Source organism: Canis aureus, chromosome 11, assembly GCF_053574225.1.
Source record: "Canis aureus isolate CA01 chromosome 11, VMU_Caureus_v.1.0, whole genome shotgun sequence".
NCBI lineage: Eukaryota > Metazoa > Chordata > Mammalia > Carnivora > Canidae > Canis > Canis aureus.
The window spans coordinates 70,438,457-70,453,861 of NC_135621.1; the positions used below are offsets into that span (position 1 = coordinate 70,438,457).

Below are 15,405 nucleotides of genomic sequence, written 5' to 3' on the forward strand. Positions count from 1 at the left end.
ATCCATGTATATGAATGAAAAACTAAAGGCTCACAGTTAATCCCATTGTAATTTTAAATTTCTACAGCCTAGAAGCTGGAAGTCACAGATCTTTTAGGTCTTTCTGGATGTCCCACAAGGTATCTGTACTTTTCTTTTTTGTTTTGTTTTGTTTTGTTTTTTTATCTGTACTTTTCTTGAGCTGAGCAACCTCATCATCCTTCAGCTTCTGGTTGATCACACTGGTTAAGCCCCGAGCATTCAGGATACACGGGAGGCTCAGGAAGACTTTGTTCTCAATGCCACACATCCCCTTCACCATCGTTGACACTGAATGAATCCTGGATGGATGTTTCAACATGGATTCAGTGAGATCAGCCACACTTAATCTAATTGCCCCGTTGGTATATCCTTATAGCTTGATGACTTCACAGGTACTTTCAACCACCATCTTATGCACATCCTTCCAATTTTCACTGTCATCGTCTGTTCCTATTTCTGGATTCATTTCCTGAAGAGAAACACCTGCCACATTCACTCCACTCCACATAGCCACACTTGAGTCCCCATGTTCTCCCAAAATCCAACAGCTGAGTGTTCCAGGGTCCTGCACTTAGTAGTGGGGATATCAGGAGTACAGAGTGATTTATTCATGTCCACGGAGCCAGACCGGTTAGGTTCCTGGCCTGCTCTTCCTTAGTCTTCTTTGCTGCCTCCTCTTCTTTTTCCCTACCTGTGATTATCACAGAGCCACAGGGTTCAGTTCCCTGAGTAGAGGCACTTCTGTATTCTGTTCTTACTCCTGAGGGCACCTGATTGAATTTAATGACTCCAGACGCATATGCTTGGTTATAAAATAGGTAGTTCAAACTTATTACATCCGAAACAGAACTCTGGATTTTTATCATGAAAACGACTCTTCCCCAAGGTTTCTCCACCTGTCTAAATGACTTTACCATTCACACAGTGTTTATGCTCCAAACCTGCAAGCAGCCTTGATTTCTTCCCTTTTCTTCATATCACTCAGTCCCATCAGCGGTTCTTGCCATTTCAACCTTGAAAATAATTAGGATCCTGACCACTTCTCTCTTCCCCTCCCTCTGCCATTTTAGTCCTAACCACTACCCCTTACCTTTAAAGTACTGCAATAGCTTCTTAACGGAGACCTTGGTTTCTCCTCTTGCCCTCCAGTGGTTCATTTTCCATAAGCAACCAGAGTAATTCTCTAAAAGTAAGTCGTATCATGTTTTCTTACTCAAAATCTCCCAGTACTTTCCTACAAAACTCTTGACCATAGTTTATAAGGCCTTTTCTGACCTCATTTCCTACTGTTTTCTCATTCATTCTCTTTGAGCTATTCAAATCTGCATTTGAATGTTTTTCCAAATACCTTAGCTTGTTTCCCATAGAGCCTTAGCAAATTTATAGACATTTCTATTTCCTCTTCCTGGAGTATTCTTCCTTCAGATAAATATTTATTCAAGTGCCATTGTCATTAAGATCAGAATTTTTTTTTTAGAAAATGTATATTTTAATATATAACAGCTTCTACAATGCTGGTGTGGTTATGGCTGTATAATTTTATGTTTAGAAACCAAAGATTTAAAAAAAAAACAAAGATTACCATTAATAATTAATAGTAATGCAAAAGAAAAAAACAGACAACAATTCAGAAAGGATTTTGAGGCCTGCTAAGTTACAGAAAATGCCATTTGTGAAAAAGATGGATGTAAATCTTTTATGAATGAAGCCTGAGTATTTCCATTCATTATTAGGAAAAAGTCCTGAGCAGAATTTCACATTATCCTTGAAAGTTATTTCAAATGCTCATATGCCCCCCAAGGGCTGCACAAAATTACCACTTAGCCTTAACCCAGGGTTATATGAAAAAGACATTGTGCCTTGTTATAAAATGACTGATTTTTGAAGATGAGATACGCATAGGTGAATGTTAGAAAATATTCCATAAATATGTGAAGTAGGAGGGGGAATATATTCAATCATAATAATATGTATCATTGAAAACAAAATTCAGCTCTTTAATATTAATTGGCAGTTACTTTCACTGGCACACCGAGTTTCCAAACATTGTTGGTTATCTTAAAGTAAAATTAATTTCTGTTTCTATAAAAATAGCTGACACGTGGAATATACTTAATAGCCTACAAGTGTTTATACATATTACTTGATTTAACCCTTGGAACAACCCTGTGTGAGCCAAGCAGTATGGCAACTTGGTTTATAGGATTTTCTGAGAATCACACGACCAGCAAAAGTTTGAATTCATAATCAGCTCTTCTGATCCTGAAACCACCCTTCCATGGCAATGCCGGTGATCCCGAGTTCATCCAGCCAGACGAGAACAGGTCCAAAACACAGTGGCATCTATCTGTCTTAAGCATTTGTGAAGGACTCCATGTTCCTGTGTTCCTTGCATGATTGACTGAGTAGAGTAAGCGTTTGATGATGCAGACCCGTCAAGATCTCAGGAACCTGATTGCAGTGGAGTCTGCTTAATATGATTGTTACATTTTCATGGTTTCCTGGGGAAGTTATAGGAATTGTCAGTGGCAGGAAATACTAACATGTTTTAGTCTTGGGTTTGTATAAAAAGATTCAGTTAGTACTTTGATTATTAACTTTGTAAGTGTGAAGGCAAAGCGATTTCAGCACATTGACATTCTTTTCAACCTAATGAGAATAGGCATTCTCTGGCATATTCCCAGTAGAAAAACTGCCTTTCAGAGGCTAGGCTTCTGAAAACATCAGGATCCATGGAATAGGATTACCATAAAAATATTAAGTGTTAATGTGAACTCAAAAACACTTATTATCAGTCTAGAAATTACTAGAAGCTGCTTTTTTATACTCTGACCAATGAGAATTTTAAACTTGAGTTTGTACTGCAAATAGTTCTTTCAAATTGCTTTCAATAGTTATTTTAAGAAATAATAGTAAAGTCAGCAAAGACAAGTTTCTTTTTCTCTTATTAAGTAGGAAAATACAAAATATTCCATCATTTTCTAAACTCAAAAACCTAATTAAATTTTTTTCCTTGAAAAAAATCTACATTTTAGTAGATAAATTTGTTAAAACTACAGATGAATGCTTCCTTGTGAAAGGTGCTATAAAAGATATTAAAAGGTACAAGAAAAACTCCATGGAGATAATACACGTGCATGCGTGCGGACACACACACACACACACACACACTTCTGTTGAAAATTTAGATGACAATATAAGAAATTACGTAGTGAGTACCAAATGATAGATACAGACAAGATATCCTAGACCTATGTGCCAGCGATGATCAGAATTCCCTTCCTGAAGGAGGTATGATTTGAACTTAGGCAGAATATGGTAGGAAGAGCTTTTCAATAAATTTTTTCTTAATTATTAAAGGCAAAGTGAAGAAAGTTAAGACTGCTTGGAACCTGAAAAAATATGTATATATGTAGTGAAGGAGAAAAAGATTTTAAATCTTAAAAAGACTGTAAATAGTAATAATAATAACAACAATGGGACATCTGTATAGAATTGCTAACACTTGTAGAATCTCAGCAAAATTACATGGAATTTCAGTGTACTAATCCTGCTAATATTTAGTAGGTTTGGTTTATGTTTTGTTTTTTTTTTCCAAAACAAAAAGCTACCAGTGTATTTAGTTTTCATACTCAGTACAAAAAAAGATTTTTGAAAGGCTACCAAAAACAATCTCAAATGACCAACAGCTATCTTCTAGGCTATTGATGAAGATGAACTTTGGTATTAATGTCCCTCGTGTTTGCATTCCTCCTCCCTGACATGTCCAGCATTAATTGCATTTTAATGAAGACTGAATTAAACAGGTCCGTGAGCTGTGCCTGCGTGTTCCATCTTCCCACAAATCATCACTGCAGCTCTGTTCATTTGCACCTCCCTTTGCCACGTTTAAGTTGTCCAGTTTATTTTTCCCAACTTGGAAGTTTCTCTTCCAATAAAAGGTCAGATTTGGGTTAATGATCCCAAATACACAATCTTCTTTAGAATCCTTTTTCCATTTTTCAAAACTGATGAGTTATGACCCTTAATTAACTGTGTGGTTGAAGCCTTGTACGGTGTTTCATGCTGACAGTATAGGAAGAGTGATCCCCCAAAAAGAAGAGATATTAGCAATGAGAAATGTCACACCTGATTACAGAACCTGACATGTAATTAGTGCCCCATGACTATTGAACCAATGATGGATGTGTCAATGGCCAGCATTAATTACTTACAACCTAGCACGCCTGTCGGTTAAGGATGTGCTCTGTATTCTTCATGAATCCTCACAGTAGCTTCGTATGAGCCGTGCACCTGAGCACATACCTATTGTTGGTGTGCGCCCCGCTCTCCCGTGTTAGTCCCTCGAGAGAGAGGGGCCCATCACGTGGGTCATGATCGACCAGTAACTGCTTTGGATTTTTGCTGCCCGGGCAGGTCTGGATTATCTGGAAAATGTCTTGTATGTGTAGCGTGTACCCCAACATTAACTAATAAAATAATAAAAGAGATCTTAAGCACATATAATCAAAAATAGGTATCCAAACAATAGTTTGTTGGTTTTTTTTTTTTTTACTTTGGAATATTTCGTGTAAATTTCTCCCTGCAAATTGACTCTGCTGTTTTCTCTTAACAGTTTGGGATCTTCGGAGACATGACTTAAATGCTTTTGTCTTGGATTTAAGAAGAACCTTAAAAATCTTTTTAGACATTACAAACACATGCAGGCACACACATTTGATATTTTGTGTTCTATATTTCATATATGATATATTGTATTTTTATAGAGGTGGTTTATGGCATTGACAGTTGAGAAATGCAGTATGTTATATTTTGGGGATATGATATATTGTACTTTGTCTCAGGCTGTTTTTCTCTAGTAAGTCAGGAGGAAAAAACTTTTGTTTGGTTCACCAGTATATCTCTGCATCTAGAAATATGCCTGGCATGTAATAGGCACTTAATAAATGTAATTAAAAAGCTAATGCTTTATACAGTACTATAGTTAGCAACAACAACAAAAGCAAGTGCTTTTCAGTAAGAGACTTATTGGGACCTTAATTTTATTTGTAGGTAAGTGAGTGTTTAGTTTAATCTTTGTTCTAGTTTAAATAGTTTTACTAATTTTTAGTGATTAGAAAACTAGATCTTATTTTTGCTTTCTCTCTCCCCCCCTTTTTTTTAGGAAGAATCCCCAGCACAAGATAGAATACAGACATAGTACACTTCCGGGTAAGCAATTCTACTTCAGGAAACAAAATGAAACCTTCAAATGATTCTCTTGTTCAACCTAGATACAATTTCCAGTTATGTGAATTTTTTAAATCTCTGCTTCTATGAATTTGCTGATTTTAATGATTTTTCTTAGATTAGAAAAAAGTGGTAATTTTTTTAAAATGCCAAATGTTTTCTGTAATCATTGCACAACCATATGTATTTATCCTTATATCTTTTAGAATTCTTTCACTGGCCAGTTCCTGAAAAAAAAAAAAATCTCAAACAACCTAAGTGATAATGAGAACTTATTGACCTATTTAAGTGAAAAATCCAGAAGAAGGGATGGATTTAGACAAGATTTACTGCTTTGGCTCATTAGTAATGTCCGTAATGTCACCAAGGACCCAATTTTCTTCCATCATTCTGTCTTTAGAGGGGTCATTACCACCCTAAGACTGGCTCCTCTCCCCACGAAAGGACTATATGCATCCTTATTCAGTACCTGTGTTTGCATCTAAGGAGAGAGAGGGGATGAATAACTTTAGCTCTCATTATTCCTAGGAAAAATAGATGAAAAAAAATTTTTTTTTTACTAGTTTAGATCACATTCTTACTCTTGGATGAATCACTAAGACCACTGATTAGTTTATACCACCCCTGGATCTAGGGTAGGGTCACCTTCAGAACCACAGGGAAAGGGAAGGAGGGAGGACAGATGGCAGAGAAGTGACCATCAAATGTCCTTGAGCCCGAGGCTCAGCCACCGCGATCTCCCTCCTCTTCCCCCTGCTTCCGAACCTTTTAACAAATGCTGGCTCCTCCATATCATCTATATAATGCAGAGGCCAGTTTGGCACACAGTATTTCTGCTCACAGACTAAAGTGCGAATCCTGCAGGCTGCCCCCCCCCCCCCCCCCCCCCCCCCGCGTGCCCTTGTCTGCGCATAAACAGCCCCCGCGGAACCAACGGGCAACAACCAGGAAGAGAATTCCACTCGAAGTTTCTCATTGAAACACACTTTGAAGCTTTAGTACTTCAGACACAACTCATTTTATCTGAGCTAATGGTTGAATAAAGGGCCAGAGCTAGGGTGGTCACCACGAGAATGGAAGGATAGGATTAGATACAGTGGGATTTTGAAGGAAAAATCAGATTTGCCAACTAATTGGTTTGGGAGCTGGGATGACATAAAAGGAAAGGAAACAGTGATCACTCAGAATTATAATACAACTTATCAGGAGGCTGGGGATGATATTTACATACCGTGGAGATCAAGAAGAACCGGGCAGGCGGGGAGTCTTGTTTTTGTTTTTCAGTGTAAATGTTGAGTGTGAAGTCGGTTCCGTAGCTACACAGTAAGACAATACAATTTAATATAGTGCCAATGTTACAAAAACCACATGAAACGCTTACTATTTAGCTTCTGATTTGTAACACTCCTAAAAGATTTCCTTCTCCAGAATTCTTCCACACATGTAACAATTTATAGAGTGTATTTTGTTTTTTGTAGATTTGACTACTGTCATCTATCAAGCTTCTTGTATATCTGATTGATTTAAAATTTCACTAACTTTCCACACTTTTTTTAAAGAGTGCTGTGCTTTTGGCATAAGCTGCTAAATGCAAGAGTAACCAATGCCAGGAAACTTTTATACTTTCTTAGCTACCTTACCTGTTAACAGCATTTAAAGAAATCATCATCAGCATTTAATTATCTGATTATCAGAGTTGTTCTGGCTTTTATTATTATGTGATATGTATTATTCTAGGCTATCGATACCATCCATGGCTGAAAATTTAGCTATCTACAATAGCTATTTTAATATTCCTCTAGTTCTGCAATTATTTGCACACATTTGCTTATATATACTTTTCTTCCAGCAGTAGAACCCATAGTTCTAGAAAGCTATTATAGAAATTAATGGAACTTAAATAAGATTCTGCAAACTGCTGCTTAGTGTGGGGAAAGCGGAGAGATTTGGGGATACGAAAAAGGCAAGTGCAGTGGGATCTAAAAAGAGAAATAAACTTCATGTAAATAGAGTCGATCAGAATAGACAAGCTGCTTTTCCAAGGCTAAATTATGAATACACAACTCATGGCTTGGTGCATGAGAAAGATGAGTATTTAGTAGTAAAATGAAGTATTTAAAAAAGTGTTTATTTTTATGGTGTGTAGTAGATTTTCATCTTTAGAATATTGGGCCAAAAGTTTTTTGACTTAATGAGAATTACTATCCTAATTAGTCCTCAGATTTACTGGAAAAGAAAGGAAAATAAAGTCTAAAGTTATTGATGTTAAGCTGTAAATCTGCTATGAGGCATCTCTTAGATGTCATCTGAGGTGACAGGCTTAGATCCTGACACCAGAAACCTATTTTGAAAAATCAGCAATTTGGAGTGATCTTTTCTCTCTGCAAAAACCAGCATGTCTTCCAATGTACATTTGACATTTTGTACTCTTCACTAGCTCTTCAGACTTATGTTCTTGGGGTAAGAATTGACAGTGAAATTTTAAACTGTGAAGGAAAGTTTAGATACAAATTTAGGAATTATTCTGATATTGCACATTCCTCTACATGAAAAGTAAGAAATCACCACCTAACATCAAATAATTAATCTCATATTGTTTTAAACACGTTTCAAGAGTTTGTTACTTTTCTAAGCGTGATTATTTTCCATCACAGAAGTCCAGTGTTATCCATCAGTTTTTAAAAACAAGTGACAGCCTATTTCTCCTGTGCTGCTGCATGCAGTCAAGCTGTCAGTACATTCCCTACATTTCATATGACTTCACTGACTTGTAGAGAAAATGAAGATTCTTACTTTGGCCTTAAAATTAGAACTTCGGAGTCAGAAAGGATTTTTGAAGTAATTTAATCAACATCCTTTGACTCATAGATAAAAGCATAAATTCCATTAAGCCATTAAGTTAAGTGACTTGTTCATTGTTTATGGGCTTGTTTATGACCCAGATCTTTGGGCTTCTACTCCCCAGTCTGTCTGTCTTCTTTCTCTTAAACCGCAGCTGCTTTTTAAAGAGACTTTTTGTTGGATGAGGGGAATGGGCAACCCCATAAGAACAGCAATAACTAGCAGCGAGAAACTCCCGGGTGAAGATAGAGAAAAAAAATTAATTTCATGTGAGCTCACCTGGATTTGGAAGAAAGAAGCTCACTTCTGATCTTAGACACACTTAAGACTTGTATTTCAGGGGCGCCTGGGTGGTTCAGTTGGGTAAGCAACAGACTCTTGATTTCTACACAGGTCATGATTTCGGGCTCGTGAGATCCAGCTCCACAGCAGGCTCCTCATCAACTCTGTGCTGGACATGGAGCCTACTTAAGATTTCTCCCTCTCCCTCTGCCCCACTCCACTTTGGGTACTCTCCCACCAAAAAATTACTCCCCCTGCCAAAAAATTATATTTCAAATCAGCCAGTCATTATATAAGCGAATGTTATACATAAGCACTTATTTTTTCAAAAATGCATAATGCTCTTTAATTCTGTGGAAATCTATTGGACGTCATAACTACAAAAAAAACATAAAAATTATGTTTTGTTATTGAGTAAAAATATTAAACAGCTCCTGCTATGTCCCCTGTTATTATTTTTGCCCTTTAATAAGCTTTTCACCAACCATGACATTCTCTGTATGATACTGGAGCCTTGGCTTGGGATAGTCTGCGATGCGACGCCTCATGAGTGTTGCCTGGTTCTCCAAACAGCCAGCTTCCTTGCATGAGAAGCTTTCTTTGAGAATTTTATAAAGCAAACAGTTTTTAGGAAGGTTTATGTGAACTTTACTACTTTCGTCACTTTTAATCCAGATATTTATACTGTATGTTTCAGCTTGCCCAGTTAGAGACTACCTGTGTGGGGCTTTTTTGTTTTGTTTTGTTTTGCTTTGTTTTGAAGAAAGCTTTCAGTGTTCTTTAGTTCCCTTTTGCATAAAAACTTATTTTGTGGCAAAGACAGGCATTTTATTCCTAAGTTAAGTGCTAGCCATATTTAGTTCAGAACCTTACTTCCTGAGTTTATTCCCATGATTCAGGAAATCATGTAATAATTCAGATCGACAAGTGTACTCATTCAAAGCACTTTCCAAATAAGTAAAGTTTCACTAACTGCATGCCCCATTACACTGAAAGACAGAAACTATTATTTTGCTAAAAGCACCTTCAGCAATTAAAAAACAAAACAAAACAAAAGCCTAAACTTCCTTCTCCCTGGCATTTACATTGTGGAATATTTAAAGTTACTAATTGAATTTGCTAAACAGGATCCATTGTAATGGATTCCAGAGGGATAGTCACAGGTCCATATCTAATACCCTGTTAAGTGTGGGAGCAGTGCTGCTAACAAAGGACAAAGGCCTGACTTTGCCTTTGTCATGAATTGGCTCTTCGGGTGCTTCTACTTAAAGCACAAAATACCTGTTCATGTGAAGTGAGATGGATGAAATTTGGCCACCAGCTGCATGGAGTTCTGTTATGGATTCCGCTTTTTGTAGATTCCGAACCTCCTATTTAAAGGAATATGAATGTGATGTTTATATAAATGGGGATTTGATATAAATGATTTTTTGAGGGAACAAATAACAAATAACATGACCTTATTGCTCAAGAAATGAGCCTGGGGCGGCCGGGGTGGCTCAGCAGTTTAGCGCCGGCTTCAGCCCAGGGCGTGATCCTGGAGACCCGGGATCGAGGCCCCTGTCGGGCTCCCTGCATGGAGCCTGCTTCTCCCCCTGCCTGTGTCTCTGCCTCCCTCTCTCTCTGCATCTCTAATGAATAAATAAATAAAATCTTAAAGAAAAGAAAAGAAATGAGCCTGCCCAGTAAGTTGCTAAAGACTTCCAGGGTTCATTGAGGCTTAAAGCCCCTTCAGTTAGGTTTTAGATAAATGTCTTTAATATAATTCATTATATTGACAGTCAAGCTAAGTGATTAAAAGCCGGGGTGCGGTTAAGCATCTGCCTTCAGCTCAGGTCATTATCCCAGGGTCCTGGCTTGGAGCCCCATTTCACACTCCCTGCTGAGGGGGGAGCCTGGTTCTTCCTCTCCCACTCCCCTTGCCTGTGTGCTCTCTCTCTCTCTCTCTAATGAATACATGAAAAGTCTTTTTAAAATGTAGGTTATAATAAGGGTTTCTGTAAAACTAAAGGTATTCAGTTGATGTGCAATTTGTTGATTTGTTCAACTGTTCATATATTTAACAAATATATATCTTAAGTGTCTTCTGTGTGTTAGGCATTGTAGGAGCTGAGGAGATAATAGAGGCAACGCCTCACTCTTGTAGAATTTCACAAAGGTGGGTGCATGTAAACAGCTGTGTGATGTCATGTATGATAACTGCTAAGAAGAAAAAGTTGTGTAAGAGGACAGATGGCAGGGGTGTGTGTGGTGAGGGACAGATGCCATTTCAGATAGGATCGTGAAAGGACTCTGATAATTTGACACGAGGGCCGAGGCTTGAAGGGGAGAGCAAGACAGGCGATTATCCGAGGGAAGACGGTACCAGCCAGGGGGAACAGTGACTCCAGAGCCCTCGAGATGATCCAAGGCTGCTTATACTATTCAAGGAGCAGTAGAAAAAGAGTAGAATTGAAACAAAGAGAATAAGCAAGGAGTAGCAGATGAGATCAGAAAAGCTGGCGGTGGGCCAGTTGTATAGGGTCTAAGAGGCCACAACCTACAAGTAAGACCTTGAGATTTTTTTTTTTAAATATTTTATTTATTTATTTAGGATAGTCACAGAATGAGAGAGAGAGAGGCAGAGACACAGGCAGAGGGAGAAGCAGGCTCCATGCACCGGGAGCCTGACGTGGGATTCGATCCCGGGTCTCCAGGATCGCGCCCTGGGCCAAAGGCAGGCGCCAAACCGCTGTGCCACCCAGGGATCCCAAGACCTTGAGATTTAATTCAGACTGAGGTAGAAAGCTATTGAAAGGTTTGGCTTCTCTGTGGAGAACAGACAAGAGTGGAAGCAAGAAACTAGTTAGTAAACATTGGAATTGACTGAAAAAAGACGATGGCATGGGGACCAGAGAATGGAGTAGATCTAGTGAGAAGTGGCAGATAGATTTTGATGGCAGAGCCAATAGGATCTCTGGACATCCTGGATATGGAGTGTTCAGGGGGAGGCTATTCAAGGACGGCTCCAAGATTCTTGGAAGGTTGGAGAAATCACATGCTCAAGAGTGATAAGAGAATGACCAGATTGGGTGAAGCACCTCAAGAGTTGTGTTCTGGAAATATTATGTTTCAGAGCCTGTGCATTGTGCACTGAGTAGGCCGTGAGACAGAGGAGTCTGGAATTCGGGTGGTGGTCAGGGCTGAGGCTATCCGTTTGGGAATTCAGGATAGAAGACTGGACTGTGTTAGAGAAGAGGTCCCAGCCAGAAACTTGAACACTCCAAAACCTAGAGGTTGGGCGGATGAGGAGGAGCCAGCAAAAGGCCCTGAGAAGGAAGAGCCAGATAAGCAGGAGGAGAACCTGAAGTTTTTTAATTCAGCTTTATGGATGTTGCTCTTGTAAATCTGCTAGGGTAATTTCTGAATCTGAAAGGACACGCTTCACTGCGATGTCCTAGGTACGTATAGGAGGTATGTCCAGAGCAGAATGCCCAGGAGCAGAGTTGGTGATGGGCTTTCCTCCTCCCTCCTTTGCCATCTGCAAACTACCCTTGAAATGTTCTTTTAAATGTTCCCCATCCTGAAAATTATATGGGAAATTGAGATTAGCTAGACATAACACATGCCCTTAGGATGCTTACAGGGATAAGAAATGTCTACAAGTAAATACAATGCTAATTTCCCCTAAGGCACTGATGTGCTGCTCACGCTAATAAGAACTGTGCACATCCTATGTAGCCTTCCTGGCCTGGGCCACCGAGGAACCCAGGGGGAAACCTGAGGCTCAGTTTCTAATAATCATGGTAAAACCGAAGGTTGACATGTTTACATTCTGGTTTTTATGTTATCTTAGTTCCTACTTTTATTCGTTTGTTTTGTTTTGTTTTGTTTTTTATGACCACATTATTATAAGCTGTCTCAAGTCCTCTCTGGAAATGAATGGCGATACTAAGAAAGATGTAAATATCTGGGCTGTGGGAGTTAAGAGGACAGATAAATTATCTTATTTTTTTGTCATCCGACTTTTTTTCCTTCTCAAATTTCTTGAGTTTCATTTAAGTCACATCTATCTATTGTGAGCATTTTAGGAGGAAGTCAAGTAAAGCATACACAGAAGTACAAGTGGTAATTTTTTGACCCATACATGTGGTGTTGATCATAGGAATTGTCTCCTGCCATTCAGAGATTTCCAGATAGAGTCTTCCTCTTTCTTTCTTTCTTTCTTTCTTTCTTTCTTTCTTTCTTTCTTTCTTTCTTTCTTTCTTTCTTTCTTTCTTTCTTTCTTTCTTTCTTTCTTTCTTTCTTTCTTTCTTTCTTTCTTTCTTTCTTTCTTTCTTTCTTTCTTTCTTTCTTTCTTTTCTTTCTTTCTTTTCTTTCTTTCTTTTCTTTTTTTCTTTCTTTTCTTTCTTTCTTTCTTCTTTTTCTTTCTTTTTAAGATTTTACTTATTTATTCATGAGAGACCCAGAGAGAGGGGCGGAGACACAGGCAGACACAGCTCCCCTGCGGGGAGACCGATGCTGGACTCGATCCCCAGGACCCCGGGGTCATGCCCTGAGCCAAAAGCAGATGCTCAACCACTGAGCTACCCAGGTGCCCCTAGATTGTGATGTTGTTAAGGAACCGTTATTAGGAATCTCACAGGACATTTTAATTTTAGGAGCCTCATGGTAGGAAAAGTTAGAATCAAATAAATGTTTTAAAAAAACAGAATTCTAACAGTATTTTTATCTGCCTTTCTAGAAATTTGTGGTGCTTAGTGTTGTCTTAAGTAAAATCAGTCCTCCTTGTCAGAGAAAGACATCGTGCAGTTCCATGTCCCTACGCCCAGGTTTGAGTGGCGATTGATATGTTGTGTACCGAATGTTTTTTTTTTTTTTTCTCCCAGTGAGAAGCACGTCAGATGAAGACGGCGATAACGGTGGGCAGCCCAGTGAGTGCGGCCTCAAGGACAGCTTTGTCGGTGATGAGGAAGAGGACTATGAACCCACAGATGAAGATTCTGACTGGGAACCAGAACAAGAAGACCAGGAGCAGGAAGATGTAGAGGAGCTTTTAAAGGAAGCAAAAAAGTTCATGAAAAGGAAAAAGTAACTTTTTTCAGCGATGATATTTGGCTCACGTTTAGTCTTTACGGAAAAAAATCAGGAACTAAGGAAGCACTTAAGTGACCATTGTTTTCCTTCTTTTTATGGTCGTGACTTTGCTGTGGACTCTTCGCGAAGGAAACGCTGATACGTCGGCCCTCAGTGTAGCGGATGGAGTTTGTTTTTGTTGCCTTGCTTTTTCTGTCCTGTTTAAAGCATCTGGAAAGAGGAGGCAGAGAGTTAAAGAGAAATAAGTGATATTTTTCATATACTTTGTGTGTTGGGAATAAACAGAAAGCCATAGGTCGCACAAAGCTTTGGCCCTGATCCTTTTTTCCAAAGACCCTCGGTTCGTGGACCGCGAGGCAAGCGGAAGCCGGCCCACCACGGCGCGGGCGCGGAGCCTGCCTCCTTCCTTGCTATGAAGCAATTCTTCTGGCAGAACCAGGCTTTGGAAAATGACAGCCTGTTATTTTTCTAGTGCCCTGGATATGAGCTCTATGACCTCATTCACTACTTTTGTTCTTTGAAACTTGGGGAAATTATTATCAAATGGCTGCTGAGAATGTATTCAGCTGGACCGTAGAACTGTTCACCATATGCCGGGAATGTTGCCTTGTGCCTCACGTCGGTAATTTACTCTGTGTCTGAATTTAAAAGTAGGAAAGTCCAAAGGATTTGACACTTTATTTTTTCAAAACTAAAGTCCTGCGTGGTTATTTTAACTCCCTGTGTTCTGTCTCTACATTAAAAGATACAAAAATTATTTTTAACCGTAATTCTCAGATGCCATTGGCTCTTTTGTCCTCAGATAAAGGCAGCAAGCTGTCTGCTAGTGTTCAAGATTCTGGGCTTTTATTTCAAGAAGAAACCCCTTATTCTCCAATTTTATGAAGTATATATCTCTGTTCTCAAACTACTTTAGGCCCCGTAATACTCTTCATTTTAGGTGACTTAGAATCTTTGAAATCCAGTTTAGAATCTTTCATAGCAGTTGGGTATGTGAGCGCCGCGGTAGGCATAGTATTGACGTCATAAATTGCTATGCCAAAAGTGTCCTTGCTAAACACTAATATTTTCTAAGACAACCTAGAAATTTATATCTTAAAAGGGCAAGACGGATTTATAATGGTTTTCTCAGTGTTTCTGAATGTCTTTCAGAGTTAATTGTGTAATATTAAAATTAGCTTAAGCTGCCCAAGACAAGATAAATATTTCTTTAGACCTATTATTCTGACTTTGCCTCTGTTATTTAGGAACTCATGTGTCCCTTCCAATGTCCCTTTAGTCTTGGGGCTCGACAGACCTCTGAACTTATTTTCATCCCTGCACCGACTTAATCCTTCGAGTGTTTTTTAGTCTGCTCATAGATATATCCTAAAAGAATTGAAAACATGTCCACACAAAAACATGTTTACAGTGTCCACAGAGGCATTATTTATGATAGTCAAAAACTGGGGGCACCAGGGTGGCCCAGTCAGTTAAGCATCTGACTCTTAATCCCAGCTCAGGCCTTGATCTCAGGGTGGTGAGTTCGAGCCCTGTGTTGGGTTCCACGCTGGGCACAGAGCCTACTGAAAAAAATAAATATAAATAAAATTGGTATAATAGTCAAAAAGTGGAAACACCTAAATGCCCATCAGTTGATGAACAGATAAACAAAATGTGGCGTGTCTCTACAATGGAATATTTTTTGGCTAAAAGCTGAAGGATTGATACATGCTGCAACACGGATAAACCTTGAAAGGACTGTGCTACGTGAGAGGAGCCAGCCACAAAAGGCCACGTATTATATGAACTAATTTGTATGAAATATCCAAAATAGGCAAATCCCATAGAAAGTAGATTAGTGGTTCCCAGTGCCAGGTGCAGGGGAGTGCCTGGAGGAGGTGGGCACAGGGGGTGACTGCTAATCGGTGTAGGGTGTCTCTGTGATCTGGAGTTAGTGGTGACGCTTGTACGGCT

The 15,405-nt window shown here is 39.0% G+C and overlaps 1 protein-coding gene across 5 annotated transcripts in view; it reads left to right on the plus strand.

Moving 5' to 3' along the window:
• The window catches only part of APLF (aprataxin and PNKP like factor), a 67,805-nt gene extending 53,586 nt beyond the window's left edge, over positions 1 to 14,219 (plus strand). For 4 of the 5 annotated variants that reach the window (XM_077915686.1, XM_077915690.1, XM_077915687.1 and 1 more), the window contains 2 exons: positions 5,186 to 5,232; positions 13,242 to 14,219. In XM_077915686.1, coding sequence (XP_077771812.1) covers positions 5,186 to 5,232; positions 13,242 to 13,447 — 253 coding nt within the window. In that variant the 3' untranslated portion in view covers positions 13,448 to 14,219. Of the gene's footprint in view, positions 1 to 67; positions 120 to 5,185; positions 5,233 to 13,241 lie in introns of all 5 variants that reach the window. The other variant, XM_077915689.1, reaches the window with a different exon arrangement.
• Positions 14,220 to 15,405: the final 1,186 nt, after the last annotated feature.